We start from the raw sequence: 13,937 nt of genomic DNA, 5'->3' as shown, positions 1-13,937 counted from the left end.
GCAATATCATCGGGTCTGCCTGGAAGTGCATAGAAAAGGGCCTGACCGCCACTTGATCGAACTCCCCCTCTGGTGCGACCCCTAGCTGACTGACCTCCACCCCTAGCTGGCTGGGCGGGTGGTGGTGAAGTAACTGGCACTGAAGCCGATGACTGACCCCTCTGCTGCCTCAAACTGGAATCAACATAGCACATAACCGTGCAATCGACTAATTAATAGTGGACTCCCCTACTTGGCTCGAAGCCATAGAACTAAACATGCACAATAACTCATAACGCATATACTTTATTGCTGCCATAATACCATAGTGAGATTAAACTCAATCCTTTATAAGCTCGTGGAATACAGACCATCTGGTACTTTATATCTTCTGCAAATCTCGCATTCACTCTCGTAGTAGTCAAGCCTACTCTCTTGAGCAACCTAAATTCAAATTGTAAAACATATATTTCCTTGGTAACAAAGATCTTCCAATAAATGACACAAGGGATTACGCAAACTTCCGAACAATTCGTAGGAGATAACCCCACCTGCTTTGCCTCAAACTAACATTTCTGTATACCTTCCACCGTCATAACATTACGTAGTCACTTAAACTTCTTGAGTCTGAACTCAGGCCGCAACATGAAATTTACTCCACTCCCCACTAGGAAACATGGAAAGATTCTTCACACACCATAACTCGGGGCATACCTCAAATCAAGATGAAAATCGAGCACCTAATAGTCATTCTATCCTCTAGCATACCCTTCTTGTCGCTTCCAAATCACATGAATACATCTCGCAATCACATCACACTCATCACGTAACTATCCATTCATCACCTTCCTTAATAGGGACACAACAGAACATATGGATCCAGAAACACGCACTCACGAAATCAACAGCTCAGGGCTCAAGCTATAGGCAAAAATCCGGCTTCGAGTCCTCCAAACTGGCCCAACATCAACGCACAGAGATCACATTTTGCCCCTCGATCAGGGAATCACAAACCATCAATGCATATCCGATACCGAGCACTCATGCGCGCATATGAACGCGTGGAAGGAATTCAAAGAGTTACTTTTCAAGTTGAATCAAGGACGCACGATAAGAATTCAAGAATATGAAGTTTTTCCTAAAGGTTATGCAGCCTCTCGAGGATAAATACAGACGTCTCCGTACTGATCCGCGAGACTCTACTAAACCTGCTCATGACTTGTGAGACCTATGTAACCTAGGCTTTGATACCAACTTATCATGACCCTAAACCCAAACCCGGTCGTGATGAGCCTCTCGTGAAGACAAGGCCAGCCGACACTTCCCATTTTCCCATTATTAACAATTAAGTATTTAGAAATAGTCTAAACATGGATAAATAAACCAAAGTTTAAGCAAATGATAGTATAATATACGGAATACATCTCAAACACAGCACGATACCGGGGTATCACTAGTCATGAGCATCTGACAAAATGGAATAGTTATATATACATATATATATATATATATAACTACAGAGTTTAATACAGAAAAACTAAGAACATGAAGGAATAAGATAGGGAAGAGCTCTAGGCTGCGAACACCAACAGCTACCTAGAGACTCCTCGGATCCGCCTAAGTCGGAAATGATCAGTCCTCGGGAGCGGGACCACATACGCCTGAATCTGCACACAGGGTGCAGGGAGTAAAGTAAGTACTCCAACTCAATGAGTAATAATCATAAATAAAGACTGAAAGCAGGAAATCACGTAAGGCACAAAACATGCTATAATGAAGCAGTAAAACCATTGAAAATGATAAAACCAGTGAAAGATAGGTAAAAATCCTTTAACTCAAATTTAACTTCATGAAAAGACTTTTTCAACAATTAAGCATGGTAATTGACCGGAAATTAAGAAAAGATAAACCCATAAAGGTTCACCCCTTGGGCACAATATCAACAAATCTGCCCCTCGAGCAATATCTCAAAACAATACCAGCCCATCAGGCTCAATCTTAGAACATTACCAGCCCCTCGGGCAATCACATAGGACAATACAAGCCCCTCGGGCTCAATCTCACATCACAATGGTTACCCGCGCTTACTACGGGTGTACAGACTCCTGGAGGGGCTCCTTACGAACCAAGCGCAATATCAAGCCATCTCGTGGCATCATCACTAGGCCCTCGGCCTCATATCAATCAATCCACCTCGTGGCGTACATATCTTAGGTCCTAGGCCTCATAATCAATATCAAATGTTTCCTCACAACATAGGCCCTCGGCCTTACTCAGTCAAAATCCTCACAAGCCCATCGGACAATAGTAAAACATGATTCTCAGCCCAAAAATATCATTTAAAAGATCATGTAAGTGCTAAAATAGAGTAAACATGGCTGAGTACGAAAAACAGTGAAATATAACTTGACTGAGTTCAAGTATAACATCAAAATAGTGAGAAAATTCCAGTAAAAATCCTCAAAGGGTTCAAATAGTTGGAACAAGGCCCAAATATGGCATTCAACCCAAATCATGATGATAGCAAATAGATTTCAGTCAAATACGCGGTAAAATAGTGTCATTCGGGACGGACTAAGTCACAATCCCCAACAGTGCACGACCCCACCCTCGTCGTCAAGCGTGTGCGTCACCTCAATATAGCGCTACGATATACAATTCGGGGTCTCAAACCCTCAGAACATCATTTACAATCATTACTCACCTCGAACCGGTCAAATCTCCAACTAGAAACGCCTTTGCCCCCCGAATCGGCCTCCACTCTCATCAAATCTATCCAAAATCAGAACGAGGACGTCATAATATGCTACGGGAACGAAGCCCAAGTGAAAATAATCAAAATACGACACAAATCCCAAAATTACCAAAACCCGACCCCTGGGACCACGTCTCGAAATTCGATAATTTTTACATCAATAGATTCCTTATCTCTCCATGATTTCATACAGATCAAAAGTTCTGAAATCCGACCTCAAATGGTATTTCAAATCCTTAATCAAAGGTCTAAGTTTCCAAGCCCTAGTTCTTCAATTTTTTGGCTTAATTTCCATAGTTATTTAGGTGGAATTCACATTAGAATCAAGTTTTAAGTCCAAGAATCTTACCTCCAAGTGATTACCCTTGAATCCCTCTTCAATCCCCTTCAAAAAACTCCAAAAACGACCAACAATGGAAGAAATAAACCCCACATTCGCGGACAAGAAGACCTTTTAAGCCTTCTGGCCAGGTCTTAATTTCCTTATTCGCGGTCAACGCCTCGCGTTTGCAAAGCACAAAAATTCTGTTGACCAAAACTCTTCTTCATGAACACGAACTCACCATTGCGAACGCGATGCCTCAGCTTCACCAACCTACGCGAACGCGACGAGGCCTCTTGCGAACGCGATGCTTACCATTCCGGACCTTCGCGAACACGGGACTCCCCTTCATGAACGCGAAGGCCAAACCTGACGCCTCCCTTCCTAACCCTTCACGAACGCGAGGGTTCACTCGCAAACGCGAAGACCAAAATGCCTGCAACAACTGAAGCCAAAATCTACAATTTCTTAACTTAGAAATGATCCGTTCAACCCCTCGAAACTCACCCGAGGCTCCTGAGACCTCAACCAAAGGCACCAACATATCCTAAAACCTTATTCAAACTTGTACCAATCTTCAAAATACCTCAAACAACATCAAATCAACCAAAACACATCGGATTCAAGCCTAAGCTTCCAAAATCTTACGAATTTCGCTTTTGATAAAAAATCCAACCAAACCATGTCCGAATGATCTGAAATTTTGCACACACATCCCAAATGACACAATAGAACTACTACAACTCTCAAAATTCCATTCTGACCCCTATATCAAAATCTCGCCTACCAACCAGAAATCGCCAAAATATCAACTTCGCCAATTCAAGCCTAAATGTACTTCGAACCTCCAAAACTCATTTAGATCATGCTCCTAAGTCCCAAATCACCTCCTGAAGCTATTTGAACCATTAGAATTCACATCCGAGCCCTCTAACACATAAGTCAATATCCGGTTGACTTTTCCAACTTAAGCTTCCTCAAAAAAGACTAAGTGTCTCCAACCTTATCAAAATCATTCCGGATTCGATTCGACCAATACGATCACATATATAACTGATAGACAAAGCAATAAGAAGCAAAAATAGGGGAAACAAAGTGGTAACTCATGAGACGACTGGCCGGGTCGTCACAATTTATGCTAGTACAAATATGCTCAATAGGAATATGATGTGGGATAATCTTGAGAATATTAGCAAAAATTATAATGGTCCTTGGTTATTGGGGGAGATTTCAATGATATTTTAGGCTCAAATGAGAAATTTGGTGGCAAGTGTATAAATGACAGTAGGGCAAATTATCTTTGGTAAAAAATTAACAATTGCAACTTAATTGACTTAGGTTATAAAGGATGTAAATATACATGGTCCAACCATAGACATAAGAATAAAGGTCTCATTATGGAAAGGCTTGATAAGGTATTAGGAAATGAGGAATGGATTAATCTCTTCCCAAAGAGTTCTATTATACACCTCCCTAAGACCCATTCGGACCATAACCCTATCTTAATAGAATTAATCCCAAAAAATAATTATCTCCACAAGTCACCCTTTAGACTTGAGACCTATTGGTGCAAGCATCCAGAATTCAAGCCCTTAGTTCAAAACAATTGGACAAATACTGAATAAAATTTCATAGAAAAAGTTAAGGTTTGGAAGCAACAAACTTTTGGTGATATAATGGGAAAAAAAAGAAAGATCCTAGCCCGCCTTCAAGGTATTCAAAATTCCAAGCACTATTCATATAGTACTTTCATCCAAACCCTAGAAACCAATCTAAAAAAATACTACAATGATTTACTAAAAATAGAAGAAGACTATTGGAAATTAAGGTCGAGGGTTATGTGGCTAAATGAGGGAGATATTAACACTAAGTTTTTCCACATCTTTGCCTCCAATAGAAAAAGAAGGAATAAGATTAACTTCTTTAAAGATGAGGAAGAAAATTGGATCAATGACCCTCATCTAGTCACCTCTCATGTTTGTAATTATTTTCACTAATATTTTTACCACTTCACACAACAAATCAAGTCGGGTTAGTCCTCTAAAAAGCACCTCTCAAAACTCTTTAAACCTTAATTGCCTAGATAATCCTTTACTTGATATTGAAAACAAAAAGGCTCTCTTCTCCTTTAAACCTTTCAAAGCACCTGGTCCGGATGGCCTCCACCCATTCTTTTTCCAAAAATACTGGGATATTATAGGACCCTCTGTGACAAACTTGTGTCATGACATTTTAGAATCAGGAAATCCCCCAAGATCTTAACAAAACTTACCTCTGCCTAATTCCAAAAATACCCAATGCCAACAACATCAAAAATTTTAGACCTATTGGCATATGTAACAACGTTTACAAATTAATCACTAAAATCCTAGCAAATCGTCTCAAACCTTTCCTTGATCAGCTTATTAGTCCTTGTCAAGCGAGTTTTATAAAAAATAGAAGGGCTTATGATAATACTATTATCATTGAGGAACTAGTTTCAAAAATCCATAAATTAAAAGGAAAACAAGGTCACATGCTCCTTAAAATTGACCTAGAAAAGGCTTTTGACCGGTTAGAATGGTCATTTGTGCATCACACTTTAACCTACTTCAATTTCCCTCAAAATTTTAAAAAACTCCTCTTAAACTGCATCTCAACTAGTTCCATAGTTGTACTAGTTAATGGCTCAATTAGTACATTTTTTAAACCAAGTTGGGGAATTAGGCAAGGTGATCCTATATCCCCTTATGTCTTTATCTTTTGTCTGGAAATATTGTCAAGATACATAAACCATCAAGTTGATGTTAAAAATTGGGATCCAGTTACCATAGGGAAAAGAAGCCCTAAGTTTTTACAAAGAAAAGGTATGAATTTATCCAAAAAGAAGCCTCACATGAAATCGTGAGAGGCTTAGACCATGCAATATGAAATCGTGAGAGGCTAAATCCAATATGAAATCGTGCCATGCAATCCAAAAAGACTTAGATCTATTTTGTAATCTATCAGGGCAATGTATCAACACTTCAAAGTCCAAAATTATCTTTTCTAACAATTGTCCCCAAACTCTCATGAATGAAATTACCAATAATTTGAGTATTAAAAGAAGCGATTTCTTTGGTACATATCTAGGTTTTCCTATATTAAACAAACACCCTAGACCAAAAGATTATCAATTCATAATTGACAAAATGAGAGCCAAACTAACGGCTTGGAAAATGAATTTATCAATATAGCTGGCCGGACAACACTCTCACTTTCTTGTCTAAACTCAATCCCTAACCACTATATGCAATACACCCTACTTCCTACAAACATTTTTAATAAAATTGACAAAGTACAAAGGGACTTCATATGGGGAACTACCAGTGAGAGGAAAAGAATTCGCCTCATCAAATGGTCCATCATTTGCCAACCAAAAAGCAAGGGAGGCCTTGGACTCCATAGAGCTAAAGATAAAAACCTTTGCAACCTTGGCCTAGCGTGGAGAGCCCTTACGAACCCTACCACCCCATGGACAAACCTAATTATTAGTAACTATAATAACTTCAATACTAGTAAAAATTCTTTTAATGGAAGAGCATTCAAAAGGGGTGGGAGTTATGTTCCAAAGGTATCATTTGGTAGCCCCATCACCAATCCAACATTAACATTTGGGAAACCTATTGGATTTCGAATTTGGGAAGCCTTGGAAAAATAATAAAAGGCCCCTTACTAAGAAAGGATTACTCAATAAGAATAAGAGACATCTTTGATGGCAAAAACTGGCACTTTGGCAATATATCCCTCAATCTTCCCAAAGAAATCATGGACACCATATCAAAGGTTAAAATCCATATTAAAAAACCAAATTGTGACATCCCTATTTGGTCTCTAAATACAAAAGACTTCTTTACAATCAAAACTTGCTATACTATCATGGACTCTAACGAGGGCATGGAAATCGATTTTAAATGGATTTAGGATCTTGTATGCCCAAATAAAATCTAATTCTTCCTATGGCAATGACTTCATAATAGAATACCTTGTAGACACTATCTAGCAAAAGTTGGCCTAAACATTGACCCCCACTGCCCTATATGTGGAGATCATATAGAAGAATCCATAATACATATTTTCTTCAAGTGCCAAGCCAGTAAACAACTTTAGGACAACCTTGGATGGCAAAGCTCCTATAAGGAGCATGGTGATCATTGGTTAATCCAATTAAAATTTTTGACTATCCATTAAACAATAATTTTTTAAACTGGAATCTCTTCTTCCCTTTTGATATTTGGCATATTTGGATAAATAGGAATAGCAATAACCAAAACAATACAAATTACCCTATCAATATTAACCACATCATTGCTAGGGCTACTGAATTTTGACTCCTAACTGAAAAGAGTATTCTACTTTCTCCAAAAATCCATATCAATGTTAAATGGTATAGGACCCCAAAGGGATGGTTCAAATTAAATATTGATGCAAGTTTCAACAAAAATTTGCAAAAATGTGGCCTGGGTGGAGTAATCAGAAATGCTAACGGACACTGGATAGTTGGCTATGCAAAATCAGCTCATGCACGTGGATCACTGCATTCTGAGATCAAAGCACTACTAGCGGGACTTAAAACAACTCTTAATTGGGGGATGTTCCCTCTCCAAATTGAAACAGATTCGACGGAGGTAATCCTGTCAATCCAACAAGGTAATAATCTTTATGCTAACATTGTCAACAAATGCAGGTTGTTAATGCTCCAACAGAAGCATGTAATCATCCATCACGAGTTCAGGCAAGGGAATAAGGTAGCTTACCAACTGGCACAGATGGCAATTGCTGATCTTAGGAAGAAGAAGAAAGTTTTTGTGGATCCACCAGAAGATGTAAAAATTCTAGTAGAACGTGATTGTGAGCACGTGATTTTTGTTTTACACGACAATCACTCCAAAAGAAACAAAAAATAATAGCGATCGGTCTTGCTGTACAATTTTTGGATTTTTCACGTGGCATTTTGTTAATTATCTATGATTTTTGTCCATTTTTTATTATTATTAAAACAAAATACAAAAAATGTGTGTGTCATGTGCAGTTTGAACCGTAATTCGGTTATTAAATAGAAAAATCATAAATATGCATCTTTGTCCGTGATTGTTGTTTTGTTTGATTTTACCTGCTTTAAATATTTTAATATATGTGTGCAAATAATTGTATTAAATGTTTAATTAATAAATTTTAATTTGATTTACTTAGGTTTTGTTTTAAAATAATAAAAAAATATAATAAAAAGAGAGTGCAGAATTGGGTTGAAATCAGTTTGGGCCTGTTTTCGTTTTAATTCGAGGCCCAAAATCAAACCCAAAACCCCATGTGTACCCGGTCCACACCAGCTGGCATCCAGAGCGTCCAAACGACGTCGTAGTGATCGAGTCTGATCTAGGCCGTTGATCCCAGATTGATCAACGGCCAAGATCACTTCCCCATAACCCATGATGAACCCGACCCATTCCACCCGGACCGACCCCAATCCTTTACACTTGAAACGACACCGTTTCTCGTTAGCTGAAGGATCCTGGCCCTTCACCGTGTCTCATCCAACAGCCAGGATCCATTCACCCACTCCATATATAAGCTTCCACTCGTACCCCACCCCCTATCCAAATACCCCTACCTTCCATTGTCCTCACCACAGTCCCCCAAACCCTAGCCGCCTCTGTACACCTTCACCATGAAAGCCGGCGGCATAGACGCTGGTGACCCCCTCTTTGACACCATAGGACCGCCTCACCCCCCCTGAACATGGATCTGTTGACCGTTTAGTTTGAATCATCCCTTAGGTTCTCGAATCTTCATTTGAAGATTCGAGCAAAACTCGATCCACACCGATCTACCCCAGCTTCGCACCAGACAGTCCCTGAACCTCCCTCGTGACCAAACCATGCTTGGTTTGGTCCGAATCTAACCATGGGGACCCAAATCCCAAATCTACCATCTATGAACCCTAGGGTTCCTCGTGACTGGTCCGTGTCTGTTTGAGCCAAGTGATTAGGGTCTAATGGACCTTAATCGAAGTGTTTCTCATTTGAAAAACACTTCGATTAAAGTCCGTTCAACCCCAAGAAGGTTCTCCTCAAGTACGAGTTTGGTCTTCTGATTCTTCCAAGGATTTTTAAGGTAAGCTTGTTTCTCTTTGCTTTTATTCATGTCATGTGTTTGTTAAAGGTCCGTTTGTATGGCCGAAATGTCTTGTTTAGTTTGTGTTTCGGATTTTCATCAACTGTTGTTGTCCACCTTGCCCGGGCCCTTGCATTTGGTCAAGTCCTTCTTCATTCACTAATAATGTGTGTGTGGTTAAACTGTATAGTCAGTTGAATTCGAAATTGTTCGATTATTTAGTTCCCAAGGGCATTTTGTTTTGACAGTGTAATTTGAATCGCATGTTTGATACTGTTAGATTTCTGATCATGGTCTTTGATTGTATATGTTATAATTGGTATAGTCGAGTCGACAAATGTCGTCAATTAATTTCAGTAGTTAGAATGTTAACAATTGAATCTGTTGCCTGCTGCAACTTTGTTTGAATCAAAGTAAGAATCAAGTATGGCTACTTATAGTTGCTGTATTTGAATCTGAAAATAAAAAGGTTAGATTGTTAGCTGCAATCTGAATTGGAGGGCATGTGCACTTGTGCACAACATGTGCATAAAGGCCCTTTTGGTTTAAAATAGTTTGACAGCATATGCTGTCAGATTACATTCTGCTGCCCATATTCTGCTTTAGTTCAGAAATAATAAACCTTACTCAAAAGGTAAGTCTGCCAGGGAATATCATGGGGGTGTGTTTTTTATTTAAATAGTGAGTGGAAACTGGAAAGAAGACAGCACATGGGAGGGGTTTTCTGATTGATAAACAGGCTGTTAAAGGGTTGAGTTTTAGGCTTATAAGAGGGGGAGGGGAGAAAACATAGACAGATATACACAGACACACATAGAAAACTCAGATTGAACATTGAGAGCTGAGTTTTGAAAAACAGAGAACACTGAAAAAGAATTCTTTTGATAACTCAAATAGATTTCAAGACTGAAATTGACACTGGATTTTGAAAAGAAAAGAGATAGTAAGAGAGATATCACAGAGAGGCTTTATACAGACAGACATACGAGAAAGAAAAAACATACAAAATCAGAAACTGTTTTCTTCCTGCTGTTTGTTCGATTCTTAGTTGGTTCAACCTGTTCAAATCAGTTCTGTTTTTCTCTCAAGTATCAGCTAAGTTTGTTGTTTGGTTCGTATTGGCTGTTTCTCTTGGAATTGGATTGTCTGAATTCTGATTCTACTCCCCTGCTTATTGCTGTCATTTTGCTGCCTCTTCCCTCGTCTATAATTGCATCTTGCACTGGAAAATGTCCTGCTGCTATTTATCTCTTACTGCTGCTGTTTCGTTTACACTGCTGCTCAACTGACTCCCCTGCTTTCTTCATTGTAAGCATCTCCTCAGGTACACATTTCGAATCTGTCTGATGTAACTGATGTCGCAATGAAAGTTGAATCGAAAGATCTGAAGGAATTATAATCATCTGTTGCTTCACTTACAAATTTTTATAAATGTTGTTAAGCTGTGTAAGTTTTAGTCTGTTAGTCTAATAGAGAATACATTAGTAAGTTTGTACTTAATTAAAGTTTATGCTGATCTGAAACTGTGACATTTGACTCGTTTAGTAGTATACAGGATGTAAATACAATTCATGGAATGTGCAACTATTTAATACGATTGTTAAAATTAAACTCACTCTTTTAGCATGCTTTGAATAGGTAAGGGCGAATGGCTGTTAAATCTAGCCAAATATAATACAGTTTTGAATCACCTAGTTTTGACTTCCTTAGGTAGTTTATAGGATGAGTTTTGAACATCATCGGTAACATCCTTTAATAAGGAATTCTATTAATCCTGTTTAAGCAAGTTAATTTAAATCCGACTTAAGGATGTTGTTCGGATTAAGTGTTGTATTTCGTCAATCTCGTATGTAACTTCTTTGTCCAATTAAAGCATTTTTCATAAGGTATGACGTCTCTTCATTTTATAAATAATTAATCAGAAATTGATAAGGATCCGGATTAGGCCAAAGCATATACTTGAATTAGCATGTATCTTTCTTCTTCTATTTTTAGAGACAAACGCATTAGAAATGTAGTCGCTTTAGGATATCCTTTCTAAAATGGAGAAGAGCCTCGCCAAATAAAATGCAAATTGCGGGGCCCTCAATAACTAACCATAATAAATATTTAGAATTCAGGACAGGCCGTTTAGTGAATTTCATGGCCTTCCCCAAAAATAATAACGCGTTAGACTCTTTAGGCGCGGCTTAATTAAATTATATTCTTTAATTCGGGTGCGCATTTATGTGACCCAAATTCAAATCTCAACGGAGTCGAAATGTGTTAACAATTACGGGTGCATTGATTGTGACGTGGTTCGAGATGCATTTTCACGACGTTGCAATTTTATAAAAATAAATGATAATAATGAAAGCGGTTTAAACTTAATAGAAGCACATAAGTCACAACATGTATTTAAATCAGATATTTAGCCATTATAACAATTTAAGCGACCGTGCTAGAACCACGGGATTCGAGGGTGCCTAACACCTTCCCTCGGGTCAACAGAATTCCTTACTTAGAATTTCTGGTTCGCAGACTTCATTTGGAAAAGTCGAAAATTTCCTCGATTTGGGATTCAAGATAAACCGGTGACTTGGGACACCAAAAGCCAAACCTTTCCCAAGTGGCGACTCTGAATTAAATAAATAATCCCATTTCGAATATTGTCACTTAAATTGGAAAAACTCCCCTTGCGCATTTTTACCCTTAGGGGCGGGCGCGCAAAGAGGAGGTGTGACAGCTCTGGCGACTCTGCTGGGGATTGACAACCCAGAATCTCCGGTTCAGGGTTCAAGAATTCGAGCTTGGAATAATTGTTATATTTGGCTTTATTATCTGATATTTATTACATGTTTTGACATAACGTGCTGCAATGTTTGTTTTTTACTGCTTTGATATTATCTGAACTGTATATAAACTGTGACGAACCCTTCTCTCTTCACCTCCGGGGAGAAGCTCGCTGGTCGAGGCTCCCTATTCTGTTAGTGTCGATACCTGAAATAAGAAAGAGGACGGATAAGTTACGAAGCCGGACGACCTTTTGGTTCCCGGTAAGTTGCCCCTCCTCGACTCGAGTTGTCCGCTCGGGTACACAGTCTAGAACATCTACCCAGGTTATAAACCTAGTATAACGAAACCTCATGCCGGATCCCTAGTAGGAACGCTTATCTGCATCATGTTGCATTTGACATAGGGGACTCAACACAGGGGTTGGGTCCGTCTAGGACAAGCAACCTGGAATGAAAAGACCATCATGCTGCATCCCGTTTGTTCTGCGCATCTCTTTGCTTCAGATCTGCATGTTGACCGGTTTCCGAAAATTTTCAAAAAAGAATAGCAGGGTAGGGAGATAATTACTTATTCTTTTGGAAAGAAAAAAAACATGTCCGAGTAATGTCAAACCTAACCGGAATTTTCTAAAATATATAAAAAATGATAAAAAAAGCTTGTTTTTCAGTTTGACTATTCCTTTTAATCACTTTCAAAATCCAAAAAAAAATATAAATAAAAAAACAAAAAAAAAGTTTATTGTTTCATTTGTAGCACCTCTTTAAAAGATTTTCGAAATTTCAAAAAAAGAGGAAGTTTAAAATGTATAAATATTTCCTTGGTCTCTTTTCAAAAATAAAACATATAACAAAATTTCAAAAAAAAGTTATTCTTCGTTTCTTTAAAGGACTTTATTTTTGTTTCCCCTATTTTTGATCCGACCGAACTACGCCGGTTTGATTCTCACACGATGTGAGATACGTATGCAACTCTCATCGGGTCCAACCTCCCGTTTTTTTTTGCAAAAAAAAAAAAAAAATAAAAAAAAATCTAGATAATTTTAATTTTTGAGTCTAATAAAGTTTATCACCCTAAATAAATGTGCAGGATGAGCACGATACAAAATGAACCGTTTTCAATAATGACCAAGATCCCTTTTGAGTTGCGATTATGGTGGAACGATTTAGGCAAGGAGGGGCAAGGCAAAGTGAGGAAATATCTGAAAAATCTCCCGGATTTACTAAACATTCAGCCTCGGGGCGATATTATCAGATCATTGGTCACTTACTGGGATTCGGCGCACAATGTATTTCATTTCTCAGACTTCGAACTCACCCCGACGTTGGAGGAAATAGCAGGATACATTGGGGGTGATGAAGCTCCGTTAAGGTTCAAATACTTGATTGCACCTAGGGCCGTCACGGTACACCGGTTTCTGGATTTTTTGAAAATACCCCGAACATTTCATCATCCAGATCTTGCCAAAGGTTTCTGCAGTCTCCACCTCATGTATGCTAGATACGGTCACGAGGGCGGGTTCAATAAGCCGGATTTCAAACTGTGTAGTAAAGGCAACCGACAAAAGTGGGACGAGCATAGGCTGCTAGCTTTTATGATGGCCTTCTTGGGTCTTATAGTGTTCCCAAGGAAGGACGGCAACATCGATCTACAAATAACTGGGGTCGTCAGTACTTTGCTCACCCAAGATAAAAGTACTCTGGCGCCTATGATTATGGCTGACATTTTCCGGGCTCTCATCGCTTGTCGAGCCAGGGGCGACTTTTTCGAAGGATGTAACCTATTGTTGCAAATATGGATGACCGATCATTTATGCCACCGCTCCCCGCTCTTGGGTTACGGTTTGCCCGAAAAGACTTGTATTGGAGAATTCTACACTAGAGTCAAAGGTTTCAATCTACCTGAGGGCGTCGCATCATGGACCTCATTTTTCCGAACTCTCGCTGCTAGCCAAATCCAGTGGACGCTCGGATGGTC

General features: G+C 38.9%; 1 protein-coding gene across 1 annotated transcript; it reads left to right on the top strand.

Annotated features, from left to right (window-relative positions):
• Positions 1–6,789: 6,789 nt before the first annotated feature.
• Positions 6,790–7,821, top strand: LOC142165992 (uncharacterized). The gene is made up of 3 exons (XM_075224391.1): positions 6,790–6,860; positions 7,468–7,702; positions 7,762–7,821. The coding sequence occupies exons 1-3, from the start codon at positions 6,790–6,792 to the stop codon at positions 7,819–7,821; spliced, it is 366 nt and encodes a 121-aa protein (XP_075080492.1).
• The last annotated feature ends 6,116 nt before the right edge of the window (positions 7,822–13,937 follow it).

This window comes from Nicotiana tabacum, chromosome 11 (assembly GCF_000715075.1).
Source record: "Nicotiana tabacum cultivar K326 chromosome 11, ASM71507v2, whole genome shotgun sequence".
Taxonomy (NCBI): Eukaryota; Viridiplantae; Streptophyta; class Magnoliopsida; order Solanales; family Solanaceae; genus Nicotiana; species Nicotiana tabacum.
This window is presented reverse-complemented; position numbering and strand designations above follow the sequence as displayed.

Bases quoted from the DNA above. Each gene is read 5' to 3' on its own strand.
- LOC142165992 (XM_075224391.1), top strand. From the start codon at position 6,790: ATGGCAAAAACTGGCACTTTGGCAATATATCCCTCAATCTTCCCAAAG. The intron at 6,861-7,467 runs GTTAAAATCCAT...TAAATGGTATAG, and splicing joins TCATGGACACCATATCAAAG to GACCCCAAAGGGATGGTTCA. The intron at 7,703-7,761 runs GTAATCCTGTCA...CAACAAATGCAG, and splicing joins TTGAAACAGATTCGACGGAG to GTTGTTAATGCTCCAACAGA.